The sequence below is a fragment of the Mobula hypostoma genome, chromosome 6 (assembly GCF_963921235.1).
Source record: "Mobula hypostoma chromosome 6, sMobHyp1.1, whole genome shotgun sequence".
Taxonomy (NCBI): Eukaryota; Metazoa; Chordata; class Chondrichthyes; order Myliobatiformes; family Myliobatidae; genus Mobula; species Mobula hypostoma.
This window is the reverse complement of record NC_086102.1, coordinates 18,201,503-18,226,679: the sequence shown is the minus strand read 5'-3', so window position 1 is coordinate 18,226,679 and position 25,177 is coordinate 18,201,503. Positions and strand designations below refer to the sequence as shown.

The 25,177-nt window shown below is 39.1% G+C and overlaps 1 protein-coding gene across 3 annotated transcripts in view; it reads left to right on the top strand.

Annotated features, from left to right (window-relative positions):
• Positions 1–25,177, top strand: part of itsn1 (intersectin 1 (SH3 domain protein)) — a 241,208-nt gene that overhangs the window by 80,632 nt on the left and 135,399 nt on the right. For all 3 annotated transcript variants that reach the window (XM_063050322.1, XM_063050321.1, XM_063050323.1), the window contains exons 5-16: positions 1,084–1,244; positions 1,402–1,581; positions 4,441–4,546; positions 8,230–8,339; positions 8,958–9,021; positions 9,447–9,584; positions 11,228–11,331; positions 13,983–14,245; positions 15,466–15,615; positions 15,695–15,835; positions 19,753–19,840; positions 22,555–22,694. In XM_063050322.1, the coding sequence (XP_062906392.1) occupies positions 1,084–1,244; positions 1,402–1,581; positions 4,441–4,546; positions 8,230–8,339; positions 8,958–9,021; positions 9,447–9,584; positions 11,228–11,331; positions 13,983–14,245; positions 15,466–15,615; positions 15,695–15,835; positions 19,753–19,840; positions 22,555–22,694 (1,645 nt within the window). The remainder of the gene's footprint in view (positions 1–1,083; positions 1,245–1,401; positions 1,582–4,440; positions 4,547–8,229; positions 8,340–8,957; positions 9,022–9,446; positions 9,585–11,227; positions 11,332–13,982; positions 14,246–15,465; positions 15,616–15,694; positions 15,836–19,752; positions 19,841–22,554; positions 22,695–25,177) is intronic.

The following is a 25,177-nucleotide window of genomic DNA, read 5'->3' as shown; positions in this document are numbered from 1 at the left end:
CACCAGGCAGCAAATGGGGAAGAAATGTGATCTAAGTGACTTTGACTGCAGAATGACTGTTGGTGCCAGACAGGCTGGTTTGAGTATCTCAGAAACTTCTGATCTCCTGAGATTTTCATGCACAACAGTCTCTGGAGTTTACAGAGGATAACGCAAAAAGAAAAACAAAAATCATTCAGTGAGATGCAGTGAGTGAAAAAGCCTTGTTAATGAGCGAGGTCGGAGTAGAATGGCCAGACTGGTTCAAGCTGACAGGAAGGCAACATTAACTCAAATAACTACACAATTCAACAGTGGTGTGCAGAAGAACATCTCTGAACACACAATACATTGAACCTTGAAGTGGATGGGCTACAGAGGAAGAAGACCACAAACATACACTCAGTAGCTACTTTATTAGGTACAGGAGGTATGCAATAAAGTGACCACTGTGTATATTTTCATTACACAGTTTTTTAATATGACGGTTGCACTTCAAAGGCTACAGGCTCTCTGATTTGTGGATTTCAAACTGAAATAAACCTCATTGATGCAATAGACCAACTCTTAAAGGCTGTCTAACAGTCCTCAATTTTTAGACAGTGGTTTGTGTTTGGATGGAATGCTTTGACCCAGCTACAAGAAGTGTATAATTACAAAATGAACAGATGTTTTAATGGTGATGAATAGGATGGTTTGACTATCTCAGAAACTGCTGATCTCCTGAGATTTTCATGCACAACGATCTCTGGAGTTTACAGAGGGTGGTGCAATAAACAAAGAACATCCAGTGAGCAGAAGTCTTGTGCTGTAAACACCTGGTTAATGAGGGAGGTTTGAGGAGAATGGTCAGACTGATTCAGGCAGACAATAACTCAGATAACCAAGCATTACAGCAGTGGTGTGCAGAAGAGCATCTTTGAATGCACAGCATGTTGAACCTTGAAGTGAATGGTCCACAGCAGTGGAAGACCACGAACATACAGGAGGTAGCTAATAAAGTGGCCACTGAATATAACTGTAGTAGCAAGAGCTTCATGAATGGTCAATCAAGTTACTGGCAAACACTCAGTTGTGATTTTTATTATTTGTTTGCCTCTGCAGGGCTCTGGCTGATATGAATAATGACGGAAAGATGGATCAAATGGAGTTCTCTATAGCCATGAAATTGATCAAGTTAAAACTACAGGGTCATCAGCTTCCCTCGTCACTGCCTCCCATCATGAAACAAGTACCAATGGCTATTCCAACAACACCAGCATTTGGTTAGATCTACATTCTTCTACTGAACACTTAGTTTTACTTATCCTGATTGTTATTGACTTAAGTAACTCAATTTTGAAAGCTCTGCTGTTATGTTTTGCCACCTGTTGTTCACTGTTCGAGTGGCGGTAGTGTAATATTTTTTTCTCTTCTATCAAGGTATAGCCAGTGTTCCAGCTTTGTCCTCCATGGGTTCAGTAGCACCTTTGTCAATGGCGCCCATGCCAGTTGTGGGGATGTCACCACCACTGGTATCTTCTGTTCCTGCAGTTGGAGTCCCTGCGCTAGCCAATGGGACACCTTCTATGGTGCAGCCTATAGCTGCCTTTGCTCATCCGGGTGAGTATGTACTTTGATAATAAATAAATTTACTTTGAATTTTTGAACAAAAATGGGTAATTAAGTATGTAAGAATGAATTGGTTTTGACGATGACTTCTGTATATTCGAAGATAGCAAATGCAAAAACTTGTTTAGATCAGGCGATCCTGATGTCCTCTTTTCTCTCCTGTTACCTTCTGATTTTGCCCCTCAATTCCTTTGGGAGGAGAGGGGTGGCCAGAATCTCACAGTAATTTATTGGATACTGAAAGGCCGAGATAGAGTGGACATGAGGAGAATATTTCCATTAGTAGGGCAGTCAAGGATCCAGGGGTACAGCCTCAGAAAGAGAGATGTTCCTTTTAAAATGAAGATGAGACTGAATAGCCAGATGTTAGTGAACCTGAAATTTGTTGTCTGTGGTGACCAAGACACTAGGTATATTGAAGAGATTGATAGGTTTTTGATTGGTTAAACGTTACAGAGAGAATGTAGGAGAATGGGATTGAAAATAAAATCAAGTCAAGTCACTTTTTGTTGTCGAGCATAACTGCTGGTACAGTACTCGGTAAAAACAGCATGATTGAATAACAGAGCAGACTTGCGGGTCAAATGTTCCAATTCTTCTGTATCTTAAATCTAGATCTGGGTGGCAGGGTGGAGATGTGCATCTACCAAAGGAGGTATAAGGCACTCCTTCCCTCTGCTAGCTTGCAAGGTATAGCACCTACTTAGCTCCCGATCACAGTCAGGTAAAGCCATGGGAGCATTTGGTGGATAGTTGTATGAGGAGTTGGTGCATATCACAAGTTCTGGTTATGCGACTGCTGACGCCAGGCAAACAATTTCTGAAAAGTATTGACAATGACTGGGATTACCTGTCCTGTAATGACACTGCCCAGAAGAAAGCAATGGTAAACCACTTCTGTACAAAAATTTGCCAAGAAAGTCATGGTCATGGAAAGACCCTGATAGTCTACGTCATACAACACAGCACATAATAAACAAATGATCTCTTATGATTTTATTGTCTTCTCCAGAAATGTATCCAATTTTCTCTTGAAACAGTTGAAACTTCATTTCATTAGACTCGATAAGGTACTGCACAGCTATATTGCCCTTTGAGTGGGGAAATAAACCTGTTTGACCTGACTTCCCTTAACTTTTTAACTTCAACCTATACCTGTTTGTGGATCTCTTGACATGATTGAGCAAGTGGTTTTTTGAACGAACTGATCTGTTAATAATACAGAGAATATTATATTTTTCCCTGACTCTGTGTTGCTCAAATTGAAAATCAGCAACAAACCTTACTTCTGTTGTCAAAGTTTTTAATTTCTGATTTGTATTCACACACTTCTGAGGAGTAATTAGATGACCAAAATGAAATAAGTTAACGTAGATGCAAAGATATTGTGATTGAGGAAGAGTAACAAAATTTAGCTACAAAACTTTACAGAGGTTTAAAGGGACCTCTTGGCGAGTTTCCATAACTAATTTTGTTTTTAAACAAGTCTAGTCTCTGTCACTAGTTATGCCTCTGCCAGAATATTACCTACTAAACTTTTAAGAAAGTATCATTGCTCTGAGTTGATATTGGGTAGATTTATCAGAATAATCAAGAGATGTTGCAAGATTAGAGAAGCTGGAGTTCCCTTTATAACAGTAAAGTATAAGGTGAGAAATTTATTCTTCTTAACCCATCACTCCTGCTGAGGCATGGGCAGCCAACAGCAGCTCAGCAGAGTCCTCTATCCTGGGCCAGTCTTTCAAGGTGTATCTGTTTGAAGGTCCTTCCTCGCCCAGGGATGAGGCCTTTAGAACTTCTACTGACATTTCTGTAAAGCTGTGTTTTATGGGATAGGGTTGCTAGCCGATACCCAATCCTCCTCCTCTCGCAGCTGGGCTTGGGTCTGTCCATGGCGGAGTTACTTACAAATTTGCCATTTACTAATTTGATCTAGTGTCCTCTCATCTGTACCCCTGATTTGTTTTCCTTCATTCCACTTTGGAGAAGGGCACTTTTTCCCCCCTCATTTTCCATATCAAACTTAATGTTTTAGTTCTCTTGGGAATAAATTTTGAGTCCACTGTTTGTAGTTCACTAAGAATTTGGACGTGATTTGTTACCCATTCTCATTGACCAGAGAGCTCAAACATCACGCTTTAGTGTGAATTTCATCAACTGTAAGAACAGGGATGCCACATGGAAGTGTTGCTCTGGGCACAGTAGTGTAGGAGAGGCCATGTACGAATAACCTCCTGCTTGGCAAGCCAAGCAGTGGTACTGCGGTGATCACTACACTTGGAGATGAGAGGCTATGGGAGATGCTTCACCTTCCTTAAGTGTGCAGGATGTCCAGTCCAGGACTCACCTGTCCCTTGTAACTCGATAGGTCTCCATTAGCTCAATCTTCTTTTCTGAATGCTTGAAATTTGGAATGAATTAACTCTGCTCTATTTAATAATAATGAATTTGGCGTGCTAAGAATTGAACTTTATGTGAGAGTAGTGTTTAAGGAAAGAGGGATGAAATCTCAAAACACTTTGTGAAAGAGGGCAGAATATTGTCAAAGAAGGGAGTGGGCAATGATGTATATTAGGATTGGACAGACCAATTTGAAAATGATTTATTGAGGTTCCTGAAAACATGGAACTATGCAGGGAACTTTGCACATGTTCTTGAAATTAATCTGCTTCCACTAGTGGTACCAGAAGAGGTGGTGGTGAAGGGAGAAAGAAATCAGAAGATGTACATTTGTGATCAGATCATAAAAATGGGTGGGGAGGGGGGGAAGAGTTACCAAGGCAGGTGGTTTAAAAACACCAGAGGTATGAGAATACACAAAATGACTGTTATTCTTTAAATCCCACATAGGAGCCACATTGCCAAAGAGTTCTTCCTTCAGTCGTTCGGTATCAGTCTGTCAAGCAAATGGAACAAAACTACAAAAAGCACAGTCATTCGATATGGGAAATGTAAAGTGAGTTGTTCAATGAAATTTAAGTTTCATGTACACACAAAATGCTGGAGGGACTCAGCAGGTCAGGCAGCATCTATGGAAATTAATAAACAGTCAACGTTTTGGGCTAAAACCCTTCTTCAGGACTCGAAAGGAAGGGTGAAGAACCTGAATGAATATTATATCATAACGAAATGTTGAGTTTACTCATTTCCTTTTTTTTATATGAATAAATCTATATTATTTTGTACATTCACAAGTGCACGTTGAGATAATATAGGAAATAATTAGGCACTCAAATAGATGTTTATGTGCAATTGTAATTCCACTCTATTAAACTAAAGATAATAGTTATTATAAAAATATTAATAATAGTGGTTGAATACTAATTTCCATGTATCTCTTCTGGTCCAAAATTTCCCCAAATCTTTTCCTTTACTTGTGTTAATTCCACATTTTCCAAAATAAAAGAACAGTAAACATTTTAGCCAAGGGTACTTACATTTACACTACTATTATGTTGGTGAGACAAACAGTATAAACCATTTAGAGAGTCACCTAAAGTGTGCTCGCTCTGGGGTTATAAATTCAATCCACTTATTCCAAATTTGATAAAATTTTTCCTTTTGAATTCTCAGAGAGTAATTCATCTTTTCCATTTTAAATATTTCCAAAATGATTTCATGCCAATCTTCTAATGTAGGTGATGTTGGATTTAGCCACTTTCTGGTGATTGATTTCTTACTTGCCGCTAAAAAGGCCTGCAGCAGCTATATATCTTTCTTCTGTTCCAAAAACAATACATGCCCCAAATAAAGAGTCTCAAAGTTCAGAGATATCTGAGTCTTAAATACCTTAATTAATGTTCTGTGAATAATCTTATTTCTCTTAATTGGATTCAAAACCCCATTTACATTATAGGAAATTATTTTTACCAGTTCAATTTGCATTTTCTCTAATAGAAAAAAAACACTCTTCTAAACGTACAGTAAGCAATTCTTCTTCAACAGTAAACCAGAACATAAAACCAAACGCTAGACATTTTTGAACATAGAACATTTGAAAATTTTTCCCGACTTCCAACATTGAGGCCTGAGCACCGACCTGCCTCAGTTCAGAGGGATAACCCCTGTCTCCAGTCTGTGTTAGAGGGTCCTCCGCAGTGTGAACAGTCATAGGGAATTCTCTCCTTTTTATGTCTCAACCATACTGCTATCATTCAAGTTATTCCGTCTAGTTTATTTTCAATGATCAGCTTTCATTTTACCTTTAAGTACGATTTACTCTTTTCAGACATTTCTGAATTATTCTACACTCTCTGTATGTTCGTATCTGAATACATGCAGCTTTTCCTTATAGCTTGACTCTCTGGTTCGAGTGGAGTGTCCTCGCTGCACTGGCTGCCATGTCCGCCGCCGAATCTTCTCCAGTAACAACTCCGGTTGGGTGATAACTTTTATGGGTAGTCCCCGAACCGCCAGATCCAACATTGCCCCTTCCACTGTAGCGTAGGTTTTTGTCCCTTCGTCGTAAAAGACTTGGCCAAGCTGGATACAGGGTCTGAAATGTGATGTTGTTTTCCTTCAGAACCCTCCGTGTTTCCGCGTGTTCCTTCCGTCTGGCAAGGATCCCTGGTGTGTAATTGTGGTCTAAGCTGATTTTACAGTTGCTCCACATAAGGCCTTTCTTTTGCCATGCCAGTTTAAGCACTTCTTCCTTCGTTCTGTAACTGAGAAATCTGACTAGAATTGATCTGGGCTGGGCATCTGCTGGGGGTAGTGGTGCCTACGCGTGGTGGGCCCTTTCTATCTGTAGGTCTTTTGTGTCTGGTATTTCAAGGTTCGCTCTAAACAGCTTCTCCACGAAAGGAATCACCAATCCGGGTTTACCTTCAGCTCCTTCGGGAACTCCACAGATCCTCACATTTTCCCTTCTTGAGCGGCCTTCTTGGTCTATTAGCATCCACTGGAGCTGCTCTTGTAGCCTTAGCATTTCTCCTATCACTTCCTCTGTGTTTTGCAGCCTCTCCTCAGTCCCTACAATCCTCGTTTCAGCTTCACCTAACCTCAGATTAGTTTTTCCTATTTCTCCTTTTATATCTTCCAGCTGTTTGTTGATATCTTGTTGGGAATCACAAACCTCTCTAAGAATCGAAATCAGATTCACCGATTCTTCCACATTATCTCTGTCCTGGCTAGCCGTGGGGGAGCTAGGCCCCTCGTCTTGCTGCGTCTTTTTATATTTATCAGCTTTCTGAGTGGACTTTTTATTCTTGTACTTAGACTCCATCCTTGCCCCTTTTATTGATATAGTTATGCAATACTAAATATTTGTCTAATTTGACCTTGGGGCAGTTTACGTTCTTTTTTGTCGAGAGACCTTTTCCTACGCTGCCGTTCCCTTGGTGACTCGGAAGTCCTCCAAGTTTACTAATTTCTATAGATGCTGCCTGAGCTGCTGAGTTTATCCAGCAATTTGTGTATTTTACTCTGGTTTTCCAGCATCTGCAGAATTTCTCGCATTTAAAATTCTGTCCTTGCAGTGATGCACAGACCTTGATCAGGCAGAAGATACAAAAGCCTTGAAATATGTATCACCAGGCTCAAGGACAGCTTCTATTCCACTATTGTTAGACTGTTGACTGGACGACTTGTATGATAAGATGGAGTCTTGACTGCAGTGCCTTACCTGTTGATGTTAACCTTGATAACCTTGTTATGATCTTACACTTTATCATTTACCTGCACTGCACTTTTTCAGTAGATTTTACATGTTGTCTGCATTACTATTGTTTTACCTTATACTAGTTTAATTCACTGAGTACTGATTTGCTCTGTATAAATAGTAAGTTTTTCATGGTACCGTAGTACATTTTGACAATAATAAACCAATACGAGAACCAGTAGTTTTCTCCTTTAATTGCTGCTTTGTTCCATTTATTTTGTTTCAACTAATAGGCTGTTTCTGAGCAACCTAAAATAGGTTGCAAGAATAATTGTCTTACTCTTTGTTTGTTAGCGCATTGCCCAGCTTTCAATTCTTTTACAATAATATGGTGGCTGGGATCATGACTTTCTGTGCTGTATACACAAAAGTACTTCCAGTATACACAAAATTTTCAAATAAAGTAGTCTCTTAGCAAGGACATTTTTTCTTTTTAAATTTTGTGATGCTGACTAATGGCGGCATCTTTGTCAGAGTAAGATGAAATTTTTGGGACCAACTTAAATTGCATTGCATTATTTGAAATACCCAGATAACATACATGATCGCTTGCTAAAATAATATGAATTTTGACTTGTGACGAGCTTTACTTTTAAAGTTATTCTTGACAGTGCTTTCTTAGTGATAAACTTGATACAAGTTGAATACATTTTTCTGGGTGTCAATTTTAATACAAGGCTCCCCACAAAGGTACACACACAAAATGCTGGAGGAACTTAGCAGGTCAGGCAGCATCTCTGGAAGAGGGTAAACATTTGATATTTTGGGTTGAGACCCTTCTTCAGGACTCAGCCCAAAGCATTGACTGTTTACTCTTTTCCATAGATGCTGCCCGACCTACTAAGTTTCTCCAGCGTGTGTGTGTGTGTTGCGTGTTGCTTTGGATTTCCAGTATCTGCAGATTTTTCTTGTGTCTATGATTCCGCACAAAGGCGGAAGTAGAATTTATAAAATTATTTTCTTCATTTGGTCTATTCCAGTGTGCCACCCACAGCTGCTACTGTAGAATGGGCTGTTCCTCAATCATCCAGATTGAAATACAGGCAGCTCTTCAACAGTCATGATAAGACAATGAGTGGACATTTAACAGGTAAGTATTGGTAACTCATTCTTTTTGGTTTGTTCATTCATTAGCTTGCGCATGGATTTGATTGCATTTTGCACAGAATTGTTAAAAATTATTTTCTTTTGTATACTATATTTACACTTAAGTATTTTTTTTACTGGAATGGAAAAGTAACAGCCAAATTTATCTTATTCCAGCTCCTTTTCACACCTTCAGCTTTGTGTGAGCTTAAATTCCGTTTTATTTGACTTGAAATATATTGTACTAAGCTTCATAATTTAGAAGTAAATTTATTCTAAAAATTCTGATTCTGCCAACTTGAGTTTCTGATTTTCAAATTATTTTGGAAATATTATTTATAATTCATTTTTGTTCCTTTTTCTATGTTATCTTTAAACTTTGTTTTGCAGTCGATATTTCTATGTTTCTCTTTCTGCTTTATCTTCCCTTTACTATTATTTTACTTTTAGATTATGGTTAATAATAGCAACTGCAACACTATTTCCTCTCATGGGAATGGACACTGTAAGCCTACTCGTGTCATGGCCCAATGAGGATTTAAAGATATAGGATTAAACAGAAAAGATGGCTCCGATGGGAACAGAGTAAACAACAATTGGTTTGTTTTTGTTCATTTTGCAGGTCCACAAGCAAGAACCATTTTAATGCAATCCAGTTTACCACAGGCTCAATTAGCATCTATCTGGTTAGTATCGTTATTATTCACAAATAATTTATTTCTGTAAAAGCCTGGGTTTAGTCAATGCTGATTACCTCTTCATAATTGGAGTAATTTTGTTATTTTGTATTAAAGATTGTTTGGCTGAATGCATGGTAGTTCAGAATGGCAGAATATAGAAATGTGACCTTCTGCTGCTTGTGCATTGAGCTTCCATTTTTAGCATTACTTTGGTAAGAAGGTAAAGATAAATATGAGACAATTTCTCTGGGCTGGTTTTATCAATATTCTGAACCTAGAATTGTTAAAAATCTTGTTACACAAGTGTTTGAGTGAATAAAAACACTTATTAATCATCAAATTCATAGTATCAGCAAACTCATGGTTAAAGGGTTTTTGAGCTTTTATTATAGCAGCCCATTTTTTTTCCTCCAAAAATTCTCCTTCTGTAGGAATCTTTCTGATATAGATCAAGATGGAAAACTTACAGCAGAAGAATTCATTCTTGCAATGCACTTAATTGACATGGCCATGTCTGGGCAACCATTGCCTCCTGTCCTGACTCGAGAATTGATCCCACCTACATTCAGGTGAGTTGCCTATGAATTGCTAAACTAATACAACTTCTAGTCACATAATTATTCAATACAATAAGTGGATTTCACTTAGAATATTAAAAGTAACTCTCAGTTGAGAAAACCAATTCATGTGATTCATTTTGTAAACCAATTCATGTGATTTGTTTGTGATGCAAAATTAACAAACAAAGAAAACATAATGGAAGACCCCAGATAGACTACAATGTTGGGAAGTGTAAGGTCATGCATTTTGGTAGGGGATACAAAAAGGTAGACTATTTTCTAAATGGAGAGAAATTTTTTTTAAAAAGGAGTGCAAAAGGACTTGGGGTCCTCGTGCAGGATTCCTTAAAGGTTAATTTGCATTTTGGGTCTTTGGTGAGGAAGGCAAAGGCAATGTTAGTATTCAGTTCAAGCGGACTAGAATTCAAAAGCAAGGATGTAATGTTGAGACTTTATAAAGCACTGGTGAGGCCTCACTTGGAGTATTGTGAGCAGTTTGTGCCTCTTATATTGGAAAAGATGTGCTGACACTGGAGAGGGTACAAAGGAGGTTCACAAAAATGATTCCAAGATTGAAATATGAAGAACGTTTGCCTCTGGGCCTGTATTCACTACAACTCAGAAGAATGAGGGGTGACCTAATTGAAATCTATCAAATGTTGAAAGTCCTTGAAGGAGTTGATTTACGAAAAGACGTTTCCTAAGGTGGGAGAGTCTAGGACCAGAAGACACACCCTCAGAATAGAGGGGTGTCCTTTTAGAGCGGTGGTGAGGAGGAATTTTTTTAGCCAGAAATCTGTGGAATTCATTGCCACAGGTGGCTGTGGAGGCCAAGTCATTACGTATATTTAAGACAGAGGTTGATAGATTCTTGATTTGTCAGGGCATGAACGAATGTGGGGAGAAGGCAGGAGATTGGGGCTGAGAAGAAAAATGAATCAGCCATGTTGAAATAGCAGAGCAGACTCAATGTCCAGATGGCTTAATTCTGCTCCTTTATCTTTTGGTCTTATAATAAGCTTTGAATGTGTGTTAATGATGACTGGTGAGAACCAAGCAAGCCACTCTTGAACTGTTATTACTACTTTATGACAGAGTAACGTAGTGATTCATGGAGGCAACTGTTCATTTTTTTTTTCCAGACAATCACTCAGAACTAAAAATGAATGAAAATCTGCAGCCTATTTTCTTTCCTTTGAGTACTTTTTGTTGGAATCTGAATTGAAGGTTCTCCACATCAAGTGTAGTGAATAGATAAAGTACAGTGAAAGCCCTCATAACCTCAACTAGTTCAATAGCAAAGAATGTAGTTACTGCAATTATGTAATGTCGTGCAAAAGGTGGCACTGCATAATGGCGGTAAATGTGTTAGGATATGCCTGACCTTCAGTTTCTTCATCACCATAGCATGCCAAAAGAATTACAAGTGCATCCTTGAACTCTGATTTAGTATACTCCATTTAACCATCCAGTCAATTCCCCAAGGCTATATCTAAACTACTTATGCTATTAAAGAACTGTGAATTTTGTTTTGCCCAAATATGTGTAAATTTATTTACGTTTTGCCAGTTGCATGAAATGAATTTAACTTAATTTCATACTTTGAGATCACTGGGATGTTACAGTCCAACAGTTCTGTTTGAATATTGCAGAAGAGGCAGGTCGGGTAGTGGAAAATCTCTGGGAAGCTCCTTGTCGATTGATCAAAGGGTACCTGAAGAACCACAAGAGGAGGAATCTGAAAAGAAGTTGCCTGGTAAGTACATTTAATTAGGCTGAAAAATAAAAAAGAGATACAAGGTCACTACACTACTTTAAGACCGTATGACATTGTGGGTTGAATTAGGCCATTTGGCCTATCGAGTCTGCTCTGCCATTCCATCATGGCTGATTTAATATCCTTCTCAACCCCATTCCTCTGCCTTCTCCCCGTAGCCTTTGATGCCCTTACTAATCAAGAAATAGAGCTGTTTCCTAAGATGCAAGCAAAGGAGCTGTTGTTTAGCACCATCTTGGAATGGTGGGAAGCCGTGATGGAATGGTGAAGCAGACTCAGTGAGGCAAATGGCCTAAGTCTGCCCTTGGTTCTAATGGCCTTGTGTTCATGCAGTCTGGAAATGAGCTATTCAGCCCACCATCCCATACCAACGAGTCGATATTAATTCAGTCTTCCGCACTTGTCTCATTTCCTACACTAAAGCAATTCAAGTGCTTGTCTAGACACTTATTAAATGCTGACAACGATGTTGCTTCCATCACACTCCCTAGTGGTGTATTCACTTAGCAGTCATCTTCATGGTGCTGTTCTGATGGACCTTGATTAATTGAAAATTTGATTCTGCCTATTGGACTAGTAGTAGTAGTTCTGATGATTGAGGGTAATTAGCAAGTAAACCAGGAAAATGTGCTAAACCCGTTTTGTACAGGTTTTTAATAATCTAGTGTATATATTTCTGGGACTTGAGGACTTTATTTCCTAGAGCATAGGAGAATGAGAGGAGATTTGATTGAGTTGTACAAAATTATGAAGGGTTAATGCAAGCAGACTTTTTCCACTAGAGGTCATAGGTGAAAGGTGAATTTTTCAGGGGAACATGAGGGGGATGATGGTGTGAAAGGAACTGCCAGTGGAAGTGGTGGATGTGGGTTCAATTTCAACATTTAAAAGAAATTTGGATAGTTGCACGTTGAGAGGGGTCTGTAGGACTCTGATCCAGTGCAAATCAATGGGGCTAGGCAGAATGATAGTTCGGTACAGACTAGACTATTTCTGTCCTGTAGTGTTGTATGACTTAAAGGTTGGTGGAAGTTGATAAACTAACTTTTCAGATAGCTAAAGGGAAAAATGTGAAATATGAAGGGGAAAAGAAAGGGAGCAGGCTGAACAGGATAACTTGTTCAAAGACTTGGCACGATGCACCAGAGATTGTGGTCTATACTTGTGCTGGTGCCTGTGGTAAAATTGCTTAAAATGCAAAGGAATGTGAAATTTAGCTAACCATTTCCTGTCCAGAAAGTTTACTCTTGTTCCCCATTATCATTTAAATTGCACTTTCCATTATCTCTTCTCTTTTCAATCTAACTGGATAATGACTTAAGTCTGCTAAATAAACTGATAGATTTGAAATTTGGTTTCCTCAGTGATCTGTGACCTTTGCAGGACGAGCTTGCATCATAAAAGCATTAAAAGGAACTGCAAGTGAATCTGTTTATTAGATTTGGCATGTTTTAATTTTGAAACAATTCTATATATTGACTGGAAAAAGCTCGATGTCATTGGCTGAAAAATGATTCTGTTCCTCTTGTTGCTTGTAAGACACCACCTCAGCTTAATTGGTATGTCATAATTGCAAAGAAAACAATTTTGTGAGTTGGTAGTAAAACTTTCACCTCCATCCAATCCAAAATGGTTACACACTTTGAAATTCTTTCTTAATCCAGTAGCAAGTGATTACTAAATAACTGACATCTCAAAATATTTCCAGGATGTTTACAGCTATAATTAATAGAATGGTTTGTATTGAGTTTCAGTTAAGGCATTAAAGTAAGGTAGATAATTTGTGTATCAAATAAAATGTCTTCAGAATCAGGTTTATTAGCACTGATGTATGTCATGAAACTTATTGTTTTGCAGTGGTACAGTGCAAAATTATACATAAAATTACTATAAATTACAGAAAGAATTACAAAAAGAAAATAGTACAAAAAGAGCTAAATAGTGAGTCAAAGTTTAAAGTAAATTTATTATCAAAGTACATGTATGTCACCATATCCAACCCTGAGATTCATTTTCTTGCGGGCATTAACCGTAATTACAAGAAACACAATAGAATGAATGAAAGACTGCCCCTAACAGGCCAGACAAACAATCAGTGTGCAAAGGACTACAAACTATGCAAATACTACAAGGGAAAAAAGCAATAAACGTCGAGAACTTGAGATGAAGAGTCCTTTAATGTGAGTCCATGGGTTATGGGAACATTTCAGTGATTGGGTGAGTTAAGCTATCCCACGTGGTTCAAGAGCCTGGTGGTTGAGGGGTAATAATTGTTCCTGAACCTGGTTGTTATGGCTCCTGTACAACCTTCCTGATGAGAATATGGCTTGGATGGTGGGGGTCCTTGATGATGGATGCTGTCTTCCTGCGACAGCACTCCATATAGATGTGCTCATCGGTAGGGAGGGCTTTACTAGTGATGGACTGGGTCGTATCCACAACATTTTGTAGGCATGTATTCATGGGCTCGTGGACCATTCAGGAATCTATGGAGGGAAAGAAACTGTTTCTAAAACACTGGCTTGCTGATTCAGGTTGTAACTACTATTATCAAAATAATTTCAATATTGCATGTAGTCACTTGTTTCCCTTTTCTATTAAACTGTCCCTTAACCGGATCTGCCTTGCAGTGACATTTGAGGACAAGAAACGTGAGAATTTTGAGCGAGGGAACCTTGAACTTGAAAAACGACGTCAGATTCTTCTGGAGCAGCAGCGAAAAGAACAAGAACGATTTGCCCAGTTGGAGCGAGCAGAGCAAGAACGTAAAGAGCGGGAGCGTCAAGAGCAAGAGAGGAAAAGACAGATGGAGTTAGAGAAACAGCTAGAGAAACAAAGGGAGTTTGAACGACAGAGGGAAGAAGAGAGAAGAAAAGAAATAGAAAGACGTGAGGTATACTTGAGTAGTGACATTTGTTAATCAAATTTAATTTATAAATTGCATATTTTGAAGATATAACTGTAGCACTAGAAATATTGCAGGTTCACTTTGAAATCTATAATTATAGCCTATTGTACTTAAGGCTATTATTATCTTGTTCACCTATCTATTGCTGAGTGTCTAAATATTAATCCTGGTGCATTGTCTTATACTTTGCAATTGTTTGCTGTGTTTGAAAATATTATTCACCAAGAATGCTTTTGAAAAGAAATATTTTGTATATTGTAAGAAATTGTATAAAATTTGAGTCAAGTTTACTGTTGTCCTACTACTTTGTTCCAAAATTTGTGGTGTCGTTATTTTGGATTGTTCATATTGTTGAAGCAGATTATTAGGGCAAAATGGGATAGAGTTAAAAACTGTTTGCTATAAGCATGGTGTAGTGTCTAATGGTCACACAAGTGCCCATGACTTGCACTAGTTAGAAACTGGTCAGCAGCAGCCTCCTGTCCTGTCCCAATTAAGTGGCATAGTGTGGTGGGGGTAGGGATACATTTCTACCAAAGCAGGTGTAAGGTCCTTTCCCCCCCGCCCCCCTGGATGGCCAACAGGTCACCCTTATGCAGGGTGTAGTACCTGTTTGGCTCCCTGATCAGCATCATGTGTAGCCATGGGAGCAGGTGGTGGATGGTCATATGAGCAGCTGGTACATATCACAAGTCCTGGTTATGCAACCACTGACAACAGTCATAATTTTTTAAGGTGCATATTAAGTGTATGAAGGACATTGCAAATCAATTTGATGTTAGGGCTCTTCCAGTCAGTGACTATGATATGTATCCAGGCACAATTCCCTGCAGTTTTAATTCATGCTGAAATTCCTTCTTAATGTGGATAAATATAAAATACTATTTGAAAACTTTATCTGCAGCTAATAAGGGCATGGTTTGTCACTGGCATGTCTAAAGGGGGAATATGTCTGGGATTGATTTATAACTGACATTTCCCATTCCATATGCACTTAGAATCAGATTTTTTTTGACTACTTGTGTGTAAAGTCAATTCAGAGGATATTCATTCTAGTGCTCCAGTAAGTTGGTACCTCCCAAAACATGGTGTGCAATGAAACTGTTCCAGTTTTGCAATATCAACTGATGGTTATGATGCTGACATTGAGCATTTTCCAGTGATGTTGTTCATTTCATTTCACAATGATATCATTTTGCCTGTAGGCAGCAAAACGTGAACTAGAAAGGCAGCGCCAACTAGAATGGGAGCGGAATCGTCGACAGGAACTCTTGAACCAACGAAACAAAGAACAAGAAGAAATCGTTGCTTTAAAAGCAAGGAAAAAGACCTTAGAATTTGAACTTGAAGCACTTGTGAGTTTGTATGTGAGCAAAGCTCTCTGTTATTTTGAAATAGATAAAATAACATACTGACACAAGTTTATCTTTTCAGAATGATAAAAAGAATCAATTGGAAGGCAAGCTTCAAGACATCCGGTTTCGTGTTTCTACTCAGAGACATGAAATTGAGCATACAAATCAGACAAGGGAATTGAGGATTTCAGAAATTACACATCTACAGCAACAATTACAGGTCAGTTGTCAGTTCAAATGTGAGTTGTCATTATCCTTTTCAGGGTAAAGGTCTTCAGCGTTGATGGTTTCTGGTAAACTGAAAAGATTTACTCAGCTAAAAACCTAAGTCTTCATAAGTTTTCTAAGTATTCAGGATCACAAAACTGTACATGCATGATAAATACAAGTCCTTCAATACAACTCATCCATGCCTGTCTGAGCTAGTCCCATTTGCTTGTGTTTGATCCATATTGCTGTGAATCTTTCATAGAAACATAGAAAACCTACAGCACAATACAAGCCCTTCAGCCCACAACGTTGTGCTGAACATGTCCCTACCTTAGAAATTACTAGGCTTACCAATAGCCCTCTATTTTACTAAGCTCCATGTATCTATCCAAAAGTCTCTTAAAATACCCTATTGTATCCGCCTCCACCACCGTTGCCGGCAGCCCATTCCACGCACTCACCACTCTCTGAGTAAAAACTTACCCCTGACATCTCCTCTGAACCTACTCCCCAGCACCTTAAACCTGTGTCCTCTTGTGGCAACCATTGCAGCCCTGGGGAAAAAGCCTCTGACTGTCCACACGATCAATGCGTCTCATTATCTTACACACCTCTATCAGGTCACCTCTTATCCTCTGTCGCTCCAAGGAGAAAAGGCTGTGTTCACTCAACCTATTCTCATAAGGCATGCTCCCCAATCCAGGCAACGTCCTTGTAAATCTCCTCTGCACCCTTTCTATGGCTTCCACATCCTTCCTGTAGTGAGGTGACCAGAACTGAGCACAGTACTCCAAGTGGGGTCTGACCAGGGTCCTATATAGCTGCAACATTACCTCTCGGCTCCTAAATTCAATTCCATGATTAATGAAGGCCAATACACTGTATGCCTTCTTAACCACAGAGTCAACCTGCACAGCTGCTTTAGGCTTCCTATGGACTTGGACCCCAAGATCCCTCTGATCCTCCACGCTGCCAAGAGTCTCACCATTAATACTATATTCTGCCATCATATTTGACCTACCAAAATGAACCACTTCACACTTAGCTGGGTTGAACTCCATCTGCCACTTCTCAGCCCAGAAGCTGTCTAGATGCTACCCACATGCTGTCTAGATTTTTTAAAAACACTATAATTGTACCTGTCTCTACCATCTTTTCTGTTAGCTCATTCCACATAACTTTCAGCCTCTGTGTGGAAGAAGTTGCTCCTCAGGGCTCCTTAAAAAATTTTCCCCTCATCTTTGATCTATGCCGTCTAGTTTCAAGCTGAGTATAATGGCAACAACAAAGGCCTTGCCCTGAAGTAGCAACCAGCATTAATGCTTGAAGACTTGTGCTCTAGAAGTGTCCTCACTTCTAGTTAAGCTATTCAAGCACTGCTACAATATTGGCATCCGCCAAACAAAATGAAAGATTTCTTGCCATTAAAAATTGGATAAATTATCTAGCCAATTGCTGCCCTTTCTGCCACAATCATTAGCAAAATGTTGAAATGTTTGGTTAATAGTGCAATTAAAATGCACTTATGCTCACTGCTTGATACATCTTTTACTAGACACACCCGAGTTCAGACCTCAGTTGTGGGTTATATTTCCCCCTGTTTGGATCTAGAGGAACTGGGTGTAACTGTCCTTCATATCAAGGCAATCTTTGACTTGGGTATGGTGTCACTAAGTCCTACTTAAATTGATCGGAATAGAGGGAAAGCTCTCTGCTGACAAGAATTTTCTGATCATGTAAAAAAAAATAGTTATGAATGTTTATTGAGCTATCTCAGCCAATGGATGTCATTACCTGTATTTTAACGCTCACAACATGCTAGAGGAACTCAGCAACGAGTCTGTTGGGGTCATCTATTGCATCCGGTGCTCCCGGTGCGGCCTCCTCTTCATCGGTGAAACCCGACGCAGATTGGGGGACCGCTTCGTCGAGCACCTCCGCTCTGTCCACCACAACAGACAGGATCTCCCAGTAGCCACCCACTTCAACTCTGCTTCCCACTCCCATTCAGATATGTCCATACATGGCCTCCTCTACTGCCATGATGAGGCTAAGCTCAGGTTGGAGGAGCAACACCTCATATTCCATCTAGGTAGTCTCCAGCCCCTTGGTATGAACATAGAATTCTCCAACTTCCGGTAATTCCCTTCCCCTATCCCTATGTCACTCTGCCCCCTCCCCCAGCTGCCTACCACCTCCCTCATGGTTCCGCCTCCTTCTACTACCCATTGTGTTTTCCCCTATTCTTTCTTCACCCTTCCTACCTATCACCTTCCTGCCTCCCTTCCCCCACCCCTTTATCTTGCCCCTTACTGGTTTTTCACCTGGATCCTACCAGCCTTCTCCTTCCCACCCTGCCCCCACCTTCTTTATAGGGCCTCTGCCCCTTCCCCCTACAGTCCTGACGAAGGGTTCCGGCCCGAAACATCGACTGATCGTTTCCACGGATGCTGCCCGACCTGCTGAGTTCCTCCAGCGTGTTGTGAGTGTTGCTTTGACTCCAGCATCTGCAGAGTATTTTGTGTTCTTGAGATTAATATTATGACTGCATGATGGGATTGTTCACTGCTATTTGGAAAGCATTTAGTTTTGGTATTTGAGCATGTGAACCTATTTTGACATTAAGTGGAATTATGATCTTGGAATCCCTTAATAACAAATTGTTGAGAGATACCAGTGATTTCATAGTTAATAGACACCATGCGAATGTAACAATGAGTTTGAGGTTGGAATTTCTGTGCTTCCCAGGCAGTTTCCTCCATTTTAAAAATTGCAAGTTGAAATTGCAGTGGAATACTGCAATCACATTGATGGACCTCAGTGCTATTTAAGAGCATATCCACTCTCTATTAAGTATCCACTATAAGATGCATTGTAGCTAACTGATTTCTCATGGAGTTGTTCCGCACGGAAGTAGGCCCTTCAGCCTAACTCATTCATTCTAGTCATAGTGCCTATCTGAGCTAGTTCCGTTTGTCTGCATTAAGCCCATATCCTACTTAATTTTTCTACTCCTCTATCTGTTTCAATGCTTTTAAAATGTTGCATCCACCCCCTATTATTTCCTCTGGCAGCTTGTGTGGAAAAGACTGCCCCTCAGATTTCTAGCTTCTGTCCTTCGGTTGTGGCCCACTTGTTAGACACAGAACCATTTGGTTCTGTGTCTAAATGTTCCATATTCAAGTTCCATTCCAGTACCTGTACACAGAAACCTAGCTGAGCCCTGAAGTGTGGAACAAGGTGCTACTGTTATTTTTAAAACATTGAATAATTTGTTATTCCTTTTCTTTTAGCACAAATTATTTGCTTTTAATTTGTAGTAATTTTATGTCTTTGTTGCTGCTACGAAACAACAAATTTCATGGTATACAAGTCAGGATAATAAACCCAATTCTGCCTTACCATATTAAAATTTTCTATATGAGTCGATGATTATGATCGTCTCACTAAGACAGATGTCTTAGTTGAAGATCCCTTTGCATTGTTTTAAAGCAGAGGTTATCCTTGAATTTTTTTTTGCTTAATTTTAACTCTAATCAACATTATTAGAGCAGATTATCTGGTCATTATCACACTGCAGTGGGGAGGAATCCTCTGCTTCTCTGAGAACCCAAAGTCGATAATCCTTACCACTTAAGACGATGGGAGCACACTGGAATACCACCATTTGTAACTACCCCTTCAAGTTGCAAGCAATATTGACCCAAGAATATATCACAGTTTTCTTTTGGTGTTGTCAAGTCCAAATCCTGGGGCGTTCCTCTCTGCAGTACTGTTAGAGTATTTCCACTGTGACCAAGAGAGTACATGTTGGCTTTTGCCGTGATGCCTCAATTCCATGAATACAATGTGGATCTTTCAGTTCAGTTACAAAAACTATACCTTAAGGAAAATGTACTTAAGGAAACTTTTCTTATGACCTTTTAGGAGTTTCAACAGATGCTCAGTCTACTGATTCCGGAAAAACAAGCTCTCAATGATAAATTGAAGCAGGTCCAACAGAACAACATACATAGTAAGGATTGTTTTAATTTAGTGTATGTTATGCCTTAAAAATATGTATTTGCATGTAATTGATAACTCAGTTTGAATATAATTTTGGTTGCCAAAAGAATGTGCAGCATTTCTCAGAAATCGGGTTATTATTGAAGTAGAGTAATTTGAATTTTTGACCCTGACTTTCTGAAAACATTCTGGTCACGCTCACCTTTGCCCCATCTCTACACTGCTTTTATTTTAACTTATTATTTAACAATACAATGCGGAATAAGCCCTTCTAGCCCTTTGAGCAACGCCACCTCAGCAACCACTGATAAATCCCATTAACCCTAACAATTTACAATGACTAATTAACCTACCCAGTATGTCTTTGGACTGTGGGAGGAAACTGGAGCACCTGAGGAAAATCTGAGCAGGACATATAGACTCTTTACAGACAGTGCGGGAATTGAACTCCGAACTCCAGAATGCGTCGAGCTGTAATAGCGTCATGCTAACCACTGTGACAACCTACTACCACTGTTACTCGTGAAGAGTGTACTGTGAATAGAATTTGGTGGAGGGAACTTGTGTGATGCCTGATTAAGAAGAAATTCCCAGGTTTATTTTAAAGCACAGATTTTGAAGTTAATTAGTTCTGCAGTTTTCTCCAAGAGGACCACAACCTTGTAGGGTTTGAAGGCTTGCATGTCACGATGACCCAGAGAACTACGTTAGCTGGAGTCAGGGCTTTGTGCTTTGACTCTTGGTCGGGCCACCTAAGCCAAACAGGTCAAAGGGTAGAGGACTGACTAAGAGTGGTCCACCAATCCTCCAGGTTCAGGGGGTTCAGCTTAGTGCTAACAACCCTGATTAGTAAAACAAAACTGTTACAGAAACAGCAATGAAGGATCCTTCTACATCTGAGTGCAACGATCCTCCTGAGACAATATCTCAGGTCGAGACTCTTAATTAGGTTCACCGCCCAAAATGCTGGCTCTTTATTCCTCTCCGGAAATGCTGCTTGACCTGCTGAGTTCCTACAGCATTTTTGTGTGTGTTACTTTTATGAATTGACCTTCATGCTCCAAAGTTCAAGACTGATTTTATTGGAATGGATTCAAAGTATTTCACTAAATGGTGAAACTTAATTGAGGTACATAATATTTTTTCATTCAGTGGTGTAGAAATCTGCAGTTCTCTTGCAGATACTGTGGAGAGAAGGATGTACTGAGAATTGGGAGACAGAAGACCTGCTATTGCATGAATGTACAATGATGTAGCCTTTAAAATCAGCATGACTAAGCCGTACATACTTTGACTACAGATACTTTCATCAAAGTTTTTGCTATTTTCCTTAGCATTTGTCAAGGCTTGTATTCATGTTCCTACGTCTGTTAGAGAATTTAATTTTCAAAATGGGGAGTCACTTAGTTTTCAAATGATTATATTCATAGTCATACTTTATTGCAGGGGTCCCCAATGGTTTTTTGCACTGCGGACCGATTTCATATTGACAATATTCTTGCGGACTGGCCGACCCGGGGTTGGGGGGGAGGGGGGTAGGGTTGCCAATGGACAAGAGTAGCAGTCAAATACGTTGTTTACCCCGAGAGACTAGAATGACCATGAAGCCTTGCGCGGGCACCAGTGTGCATGCATGATTTGCGTATGCATGTACGTGCCGATTTTTTTTCTACAAATCGTTTTTGGTGATTCTGTTCGGGGGGGGCGGGGTGGTGTTAATCACAACCGGAATATTGGTGATAAGTGTCTAACACACTCAATTTCATTTCTTAAAGGGTTTATCTAACGAATTTAATATTAAACACACAGCGCATATTTTCCTCACAAGTATATAGCGATAAGTCAGTTATCGGGGAGGACAGGGGACCTTGAAGTAAGTGTTGAACGAACTTCCAGTGGAAGTGGTAGAGGCAGGTTCAATATTATCATTTAAAGAAAAATTGGATAAGTATATGGACAGGGACTAGGTGAGAGTAGCGTTCGGCACGGACTAGAAGGGCAGAGATGGCCTGTTTCCGTGCTGTAATTGTTATATGGTTATACAAGTAAGTCAATACCATCATAACATTTTAAGTAACGTTTGGATATTAAACACACAGCACATATTTTCCCCGTATGAACATATAAAATCATTGCAACACACCAATATCGCTGAATCAGTGGGAGCCCTGGGCTTGTTTCCCTGCAACAACACGGTCCTATCGAGGGGTGATGGGAGACAGCAATACTCGAAGGAGGTTCCTTATGTCCAGTCTATTACGCAATTTGGTTTTCGTTGCATTCATTGCAGAGATATGTTGGAAATGGAAGCAATGTTTTCAGTGCTTTCGTGGCTATCTCAGGATATCTAGCCTTGACTTTGAGATCCAGAATGCCAGCAGAGCTGTTATGTCAAACATACTTTTCAGCCCGCCATCATTTGCAATCTCGAGGAGTTGATCTTCTTCCTGTGCTGACATGGATGATGCGCGGGTAATGACCTCGCATGCATAATGGCTCAACAGTGGGCGTGACAAGGAATGAGGAAAGGTGCAGCTGAGTCCTATCGCCAAATCATATTGTTTCCTCGCGGCCCAGTAGCGCATGCTTTGCAGCCCGGCGGTTGGGGACTGCTACTTTATTGATCCCGAGGGAAATTGGTTTTCGTTACAGTTGTACCGTTGCATCGTTACAGTTAATTTGTTTTACAAATATCCACTGCAGAACCATATTTTATTTTAATAGGAGACAGTATTCTTGCTGTCAAAAAATCGTTGGAAAGCAAAGAGTTGACGAGACAACGCCTTCGTGACCAACTTGATGAAGTTGAGAAAGAAACCAGAGCAAAGCTTCAGGAGATAGATGTCTTCAATAATCAGTTGAAGGTAATACTGAAGATTATTTTTTTCCTGGCATGCTGTACATTGCAGTTGTTTCTTGTACAATACTCAAGTGAGAACAGCATAGTTCAAATACTTCCATTTTCAATAATTAAATATAACACTCCTTGATCAGAATTAATCTGTGCTTTGGAATGATCCATAAGAGTAACATCTCCATGTGGCCATCTTTAGTACACCTTCACAATGAATTGCTAAACTTCACTTGTTGATAACATGCCCAAGTCTAGACTACTGGCCATAAGTGAAATTCTGTAAAGTTTAAATTTCTCTGCATAAATGGAACTAAGTTTGCAGAAATTGCTCATAATTACTGAGTTTAGTGGCATTGTGGTTAAGGTACTAGAGAGCTGATCTGCAAGACATGATTTCAAATCATAACGTGGCATCTTAATTCAAGTACTTAAATCTGGAATAAGAGAAGTGGACATTAATAACATGAAATTTCTGGATGGTCATTAAAATGTAGTTTAATTTTTATCTGTCATCTTTGTGTGCGTCTCCGAATTGGTGTGGTCACTTCAGAAGTGGCCTAGTCATTGAGTCTATACAAGTGGATGATCAATGTGTTGGTTTGCCAAGAACGTTTATACAGCACGAACAAATTTAAAAACAACTTTTTCTTTTTTATCATTCAGTTTAATTTGTTAAGCATTAGTTTGATATTAAGCATTTATTTTGCTTCATAGTCAGTGATTTGATGACTTCTATGTGCTATATACTTTGTATGTTAATATCTTTTCCGATGGAAGAAAGAAAGACTATATTGTCGAAGCATCTAATTTAATTTGATTCCCTTACTGCCTAAGTAATTTAATTCAAATTGAACTAATCTGTTGATTAGATTGTGTTAGCTTGCATCTAAGAAGTATTTATAAGATAGTAAAGTTTATATTTTCATTCCCGCTGAGCTATCATGTTTGTGTGTTGCCAATATATTGGTACAAAGCAATATCTGTGCAATACTTGCTGACAATAAGCGCATTTCATTGTGCATATATATTTTATGGTGTCTAATACAATATGTGAATTGTTGTGATTGTTTTAATTATTGATGCTTCAGCCTCATTGGCACAGGCCTGATTGATCATTATCTGTATAAATTTATGGAGTTATTGGACCAGCCCAGAGCTGTTCTTAGTATCTGGGCATTTTGATATTTTGGCATTAATTAGTATATTTTCTTTGAACCCTCTGTGTCTATTTCAGTACATTCATTGTTGGTAAAATGATGTGTTCCTAACTTAAAACATGTCGATGAGAGAGTACGTGATGGTGAAAATAAATTGCACATATGTAGAATGTTTTACCCTTATGATCCATTAGTTTGCAGTTCAGTGTTGGGGGCTAAATTGCAGCAGTGTCACAGTTTAAAATTGGAAATGTCAGTTTTAATCATATAATATGATTTGCATCTTGGTGTTGATGTTTTTATTAAAGTTGTCACTCTGGGTGTTGAATGTATAAGAGTAAACATTTTGTGTGTAAATGTTAATTAAACTATTCAGTGGGATTTATTCACTAAAATTAGATTCAACAAAATACTGTTATGGATTTTATTCAATTGCTCATGTAATTCTGTGGTGTGAGTTCACAGTATGCTTCCATTCATTACATTTTTGTACACATACAGATGTGGCTACAACTACTAAAATGCTTATATTAACTCTGTTAATACTATGAATTGATTGAAAGCAACTCCATGGGGCACAACTAGTTTTTAAAAGAAAACTGTAATTTGAAACTTTACTGTGTGGTATTGAACATATTGTGGAGATTTTTTTAAACTAACTATCATTTTTATCTTGATTGGAGCCTGTCTCAGCTGCTGTGGGTCCTTTTTTGTTAAATGTGCACATTTCTTTTCTTCCAGTCTGTGGCTGTGGACGATGTATTGCTGCAGTGCCTGGCCTTCCTGCTGTGCTGCGTGAACTACTTAGACTTCTTTTTAAAGGTTTCTTCCCTAAATGCGCTTCTTCACAGTCGTTGAAATGTATTTCTAAATGGAAGTATTAAAATATTTCTATGATTTATCTGCTAGGTACATAGAATTTTGCAATTTCCCATTGGTCACATCTCTTGAAATGTTAGAACTTTCAAAAACAGAATTAGAACCAATTGGCAAAATGTGATGTCTTTCTAAAAAAAAATTTAACCCAAATCTTTTCAGCTGTCTGGTCTATTTTGAACATAAAATGCTTCATAAAGTGCAGCAACTCCTACGAATGTAGTAATCAAGGTATCGACTATCAAAGGGAGAATCTGTTTTGGTGGCAATTGTGGGTGATCTATGCCTTGACCAAAAATTATGCTTGAATAGTTCCACTAGAATGTGCGTTTTGTCATGGGGAATGGATAGAGAGCATTGGGGGAGTTCAGTTTAATTCCTTGTCTGAAAAATTGCATCGCTAATAATGTAGCACTCCATGTTCTGCATAGGGGTAAAGTTTCTGTAGAGAAGTTTCAAA